General features: G+C 37.0%; 1 protein-coding gene across 1 annotated transcript; it reads right to left on the reverse strand.

Annotated features, from left to right (window-relative positions):
* Nucleotides 1-2693: 2693 nt before the first annotated feature.
* Nucleotides 2694-6275, reverse strand: LOC113328221 (suppressor of mec-8 and unc-52 protein homolog 2-like). Its single transcript, XM_026575323.1, has 10 exons — nt 6099-6275; nt 5788-5996; nt 5550-5661; nt 5386-5437; nt 5175-5264; nt 4515-4583; nt 4286-4412; nt 3812-4194; nt 3334-3723; nt 2694-3251 (listed from the first exon to the last, which is right to left on the reverse strand). The coding sequence occupies exons 1-10, from the start codon at nt 6149-6151 to the stop codon at nt 2976-2978; spliced, it is 1761 nt and encodes a 586-aa protein (XP_026431108.1). The 5' UTR covers nt 6152-6275; the 3' UTR covers nt 2694-2975.
* Between the last annotated feature and the right edge of the window lie 244 nt (nt 6276-6519).

The following is a 6519-nucleotide window of genomic DNA, read 5'->3' on the forward strand; positions in this document are numbered from 1 at the left end:
TTGTCTCTCACATTACCAATCACCTTGGACGTGCAGTTATACGGGCTTGCACATGCAAACCCTTGGATGGATACAGTTTCAATGGCTGGGAACACACTTTTTTGTTGAATTCCCGGAAATTGAATTGGTTTTAGTATTTCGATAAACATCAATATTGTGAAGTGAAAGAAGTTATTTTTGATAAATCCACTGCTGGTTGTTATAAAATAAAATGCAACAAAAAAAAAATTAAGATGGCAGATGACTTACAACCGAAGAAATCTAAACAGACGATAAAAATTTGATCCACAAAAACACAATATACAAACAGTTTCACTAAGAAGACATGTAGTTTTCTAATATATATGGATAATCACTAAGCATCAAATGAATATTAATAAGCTAGTAATTGAGTGCAAATGATTAAACCACCTATAGCAATCACACGTAGAAATATTATGACTGGTTAGTAGACAACCATGTGGCATGTGGGTAACAAAAGCGATTCTGTAACATGAAGATAGCTTTCTGTTCTTTTTCATTTCAATCAAAGAGTGAAATGACAGTCATTGTTCCTAATAAGAGAATCAAACTATTACCCGGATCGGATATATCACCAAAAATAGTGAAGTTACAAAAGATAGTATGCTTGCACCATCGATAGATCCTATGGGAATCACCACTGAACCAACACAGAAATCTACGTCCCGATATGTACACTTGTACAATCTGAGGAATGAGTGCTTTCAATCTTCTCTTTTTCAACTCTTCAAATAGGTCTGCTTGTGCAAGCTTCTGAAAACAGCCGCTCAGTATTACTTGCTTTAAAAAAACAAACATCGACGGGAGGACCTGAAAATTAGTGCTTTAAAAATACAAACACAACAAGAAATGAGGCCTTATGAATTACTACTACAACAACCGAACTTTCAAAATCTTCAAAGAGACAGTATTCCACTTCTAATTAATACCGAGAAACACACCTTATTCATGTACGCAAATAACTTAGACACAGCAAGATGTACCTTTTTGGATTTTTTCGAAAGTCGTTGAGCCGAGATAACCGATAACACTGGAAATACATGGAATGGCCTGCATATTTTTTAAGCAACATTTACTTACTCATATCAGTATACAACTATCTAAATCAAGCAAATTTACTATTAAAAGACGTGGTACAAACAATCTTACCAAGGCAGAAACCAACAACATAATCGGACTAACTTTCAGCATCTGACTTGCCATTTCTTCTATCTGCAGCCCACTCGAAGCCATCATCTATTTCGAAGACAAAAAATGTACAAAAGTTAGACCACAATACGCAAAAAATCACTAATTATAGATAATCAAATAAAATTGACTTTCTAGAGAAAAATCACCAAAAAGACTCTCATTGAGAACATATATAGAATCATCAATATACGGAGCAATGAACTACAAATTAATCGAGAGTTTTTAGAATTTCCCAACTTTAATCGAGTAGCTTTAGTTTTACTAAAAATCTCTGAGAATATCCCAACTTTAGGAGAAGTTTAGAAAGGAATATACCCAGATAAACTACATATCCAACCTTAATAATTGATTTATGTATGCGAATAAATAAATAAATAAACATTCTTAATTAGTTTAGTTGTAACCCAGATGGTTATTTGATAAGTGGACATAATGAACATACATTTATATACCAACACTTGCATAGCCCTACAGTACACGATGTGGTAGTACATATAACATATCCAACACTGGGATGAAAATTCGCAATGATCAAGGAGTCAATTACCACCGATTGACATGGTAAAATAAAATAAATCCAGAAAAATAAATCCAGATCAAACAAAAACCCTAACTAAATCCAGAAAAATAAAATATAGATCAAACACGGAAAAATAAACAAAAATCCTAATCCAAGCTTACCAAAAAAAAAAAAAAAACACAATTTTAAGATACAAACCACTTCATGACGCTAAATTTCAGTTTGGAATTGAGGTATTGAGATTGATGCAATCAATTACTCGAAATAATCAGAAGACAGACTTCAAACAAAAAAAAATTAGGAAGTTTTTGACACACCTGATACAATATAATCAACACCGGGCTTCCATTGATAGCTTCTGATGAGTCAAATTCAATCATTACATCACAAAATCACTCAGCAAGGTGAATCGAGACGGAGAAAAAAAAATTCTTGTGTTTTGCATAAGAGGTACCGTGGGCGAGGAAGGAAATATTAGCTATATGGCACAAATAATTTTATTTGTTTGACCCACACCTCACCCCATAGCCAATCATTCCCAGCCGTCCAAGTCAAACGAAATCCAGACTATAACGACCGCGAGATGACCCTCTCCGATAAATTCTATCCACTGATTGACTCTTTGATCAAGGAGTCAACTACCACGTCTTTTTGTAACTATGATTTACTTATACTTTGTATTTATTAAATCAGGGAAACTTGAAAAGGTTTTGGTGATTTGTTTTTTCAATCACTTTCCTTCCAATTGAAGAAGTCCAAGGAAAACATGATCTGGTTTCAATGGTTGTTGATATTTGATGCACCTCTTTTTTGGTAGTTTGGGCATTTTTCTTAGGTTTCATTACAATTGTACCTTTTGGGCTTTTTATTTAGATTACAATTATCAATTGGACCAATGAAATAAGGATTTCATTACAATAGGGTCAAGTTCCCCATCTTTTGCATTTTGCCTACAATTGGGTTGGTTACAGCTATTTTTTTCCCATTTCCAAAATAAGAATCAGATTTCAAGAGTTTACCCTAAACTGGCGACCAACCAAAATCGGCACCTAATTCCATTAGAAACTCAAAATACATAGAACTGGAGAAAGATTTCAAAAAGGTTATAAACAATTTCTGAGACTAATTAAAGACCGAGAGGACTTCAACTATTTCTAACTACTTTGAGATCGATAACAAGGAATTCTTACATAATAATACTAATACAGACATAGATAAGTCGGAATTTTTAAGTTACCAGGTTTTACGCCCGCATCTTCTTTCCTGATGGTTCATCGTCATAGTCCCGACCATCATCACCGCCACCTTCTTTATCCATTTTCTTCCTTAATAAGATCTTGTTGATTTTATGCAACTCGTTCGTGAGCTTCTGATCCTTGTTTTGCTTCCTTGTTTTGCGACCATCAGCCATCTTCACACCAAACTGGAATGCAGCTTTAGGCATTGCTTCCTTTTGTTCGTTGTATGTTGCCCATTCTTCCTCAGTCTCAAAGTCCCAGCGATGAAGCCGACCCTTAGCCTGTCCAAAGATAAGATTTTCAAGTTAGAAATTGGTAGTAAAATAAAAATTGTAAGCAACTAAGTCGGAAGAAAGGTCTCACCCGGCCACCCATATCCATTTTTGACAGATCATCTTCATCATCGCTGCCCACAACTTCACGATTATACTCCTGATAACTAGGATAACATTCAGAATAACTGTCGGATATGAAATTGGGATCCTTTTCCCGAGCATCCTTCTCTCTCAGTTGCTGAAGCCTCTGGTCATCACGTTTGAACACCGATCCTAGGCCTCGATCCTTCTCTTCCTGTGTCATGAAGTGTGGATCTTGTAGAATGGTTGGGTCCCCTTGTGCATCGTAAGTTTGCAGATCTGGCTGGAGGTACTGTTCAGGATAAGCCATTTGTTGTTCAGAGTACTGGTAATTCTGCCACTCTCCTTGGTACCCACTAGCAGCTAACGCGTGTGCTTGTACAGCATCGTATCCATTCTGTGAAACCAAAACATAAAACATGTAGTTACTTCTCTTGCTACCGAAGTCGAACATAGATATTAAATGAACTGCACAAAGAACTTACCATTTGTTGCCAATTCTGAGGATGCTCAGGTGGTGGTGCAACTGGACCATACTCAGGTGGTGGTGCAACTGGACCATACTCAGGTTCGTTGAAATAAGAAGGTCTATCCCTATCTTGAGGAGACTCTTCCATATCCTCTGATGCAGCAGGGCTCATGTCATTGGTGGGAACGGCATAATCGACCCCTTCGCCTACAAATATATCTTCTTCTTCGACTCTTGCAACAATTGGGACTGGCTTCTCTATTTTGCCGGCGAAATTTCGGGGAAGTGGTGGTGGTGGTGGCAAGATCTCCATTTCATTCCGATGATTCGGCATTCCACGTTCAGGCAATGGTGGTTTCTCATCTTCATCATAATCATTGGCAAGAGCAGAGATCTTTGCTGTAACAGAAACAAAATTTGTTAACATGAAAGTTATAGGCAGCCTTTCCACTCAAAGGAGTCAAAACCATCGGAAAGACAAAACAGATACCTTTTACATCTTCTTTGACTTTCTTCTTTTTCTTCAGAACCTTTCCCGATGTCCCAAGACGGAGATATGACATTATTTTAGAAATTCGTTCTAGCACAGAACCATCAACACTGACAGTGACCAGTTCCTGCACAAGTAAGGAAACAGCATATTCCAAAAATCAACATCGAATTAACGAAGGAGATATGATTTACAGAAAAGAAAGGGATGTTCAACATAGAAAACACACCTCAGGATCTGGGCAGTCAGCTTTACTTCTATGCACTGTTGTAGGAATATCGTGAGAAAAGTTCTCCTCCTATATTGCATCAAACTAACGTCAGAAGTGTTATTTTGAGAGCTTAATAAGGACTGAGTGTACAATGCAAGACCAAATATAAAGACATGATAATCTGCTATCAGAATCAGAGTAACTCGGCGGGTAAAAGTCACCTATAAGTAGGCTCCACAGATGAACAGTGGACACCCTTTAGATTGTCTTCAAATATGTACTTGAGTAACAACATAAAGACAAAAAGAAAAGAAAACAGCTTCGTGGATTTTGCTAAAGTAAATTTTTTAACTATTGTCTAGAGAGCTTGCTGTTTCATCCTATTTATTTATGGTATGAGTTGTTGACAACTGGAATAGTTTCCATAGCATCTCAGCAGGCACAAAACCACTCCACATAAATGAAACCAGAAATATCTTATGAGTGCTAATACTTAAGCTTTCTAATAAATTCCCCAGACGTTCGTGACGGATAAAATCTACCATGAATGAGAACATCTACTAAACAAATCAGTTCAAGACACTTCGCAATCCACCTTTCATACAAGAACTATAATCTCTCCAAGGAGCATCAGAAATTCTTAAAAAAATCTGAAGAGCATGTGCAAAAGATTATTACCATGTTGAAGATAAATGACATTCGACCAGGAAGAAACATCTCATTCAACTTGACAGTAGTCTGAGGCTTGACAATCCATTGATACACTGACTGAAACCAAGAAAGTGAGAAACCAATGTCAGAAACCAGCCCCATTCTAACCTACGGTAACTTCAAAGCACTACAAGTCAAAAGTTCATCACAAATCCACATTCTGTATAAGATAACACACCTTTGCAGTCGCAGTACGAAAAGTCACAGCATGGTCTTCCTTCGCAACTTTGCTGCACAACAACAACAACAACAAATTCAGTAAAACACCCCATCCGATAAAACAACAACAACATCACCCAACACACAAATTACTGAAAAGCAGCAAAGTATTCATTGACTCACCTAGTCTTTCCATCAGTTTCCTCCCCAGCTTCCGGTTTCTTAATCTCACTACGCACTTTGTTAAGCAAAGCATAATCCAATCCCTTCACCAAATGTGTATGTTCCACATCACCTACACAAAACAAAACAACCACTCAATACACAATTTGCATATAATTAACCATCTCTCCAACACCTATAGCTACAAATTTCATACAATCTCTCTGTGCGCAGGATTAGAATCAAAAACACAAATTACCTCCGAGATACTTCGAATTCTCGATAGATATCTTCATAGCCTCTTCAGGTCTAAGATCAACAGCACCAGGAGGAGCAACAGCATGAAATGAACCCAATTCAGACGCTTCATAATCAGGATTCTGATCTTCTCTTCGCTCCTTAGCTCTGTCTCGATATTTGGGCAATTCAGCTTCTTCTGGTTTCTCTTCTCCTCCTCTATCTTTCTCCCTATCAAAATTTCAAACAGATTCAGTCATAATAAATACCCTAATTCTCAATTTCATCAATTAAAATCCAGAATAATGAAGAGGAAAAAAAGGGGTTTCTGACTTTTTGCGATTCATCATCTTCTCTTTGTAATGATTCTTCTTTGATGAAGACATCTTTGATTGGAATGGAAATTTCTCGTCCTCCTGGGATACAAAATTTTGCAGGTGATTTTTGGTTATCTAGGGTTTATGGTGGAGAGCGAGCTCTGTGTGGAGAAGTGAAGATGGAGAAGAGGGGTTGTTTATTGTGTGTAGAATATAAATCAAGGGGGGCTGATATAAATTTCGTACAAGTTAAAGTGACCAAATTGCCCCGACGGCACCAAGGTTAACCTATGTCTACAAAAACCGGAATAAGCAGCCGAGTTATAGTTATTCAGATGGGATAGAACAGAGTCCTAGACTACTTCATTTTATTTTAGGCAATATTTTAGAAATTCTTAAACAATTACATGATTCGGACCAAACTTTTCCTTCATTTT

This window comes from Papaver somniferum, unplaced genomic scaffold (genome assembly GCF_003573695.1).
Source record: "Papaver somniferum cultivar HN1 unplaced genomic scaffold, ASM357369v1 unplaced-scaffold_107, whole genome shotgun sequence".
NCBI lineage: Eukaryota > Viridiplantae > Streptophyta > Magnoliopsida > Ranunculales > Papaveraceae > Papaver > Papaver somniferum.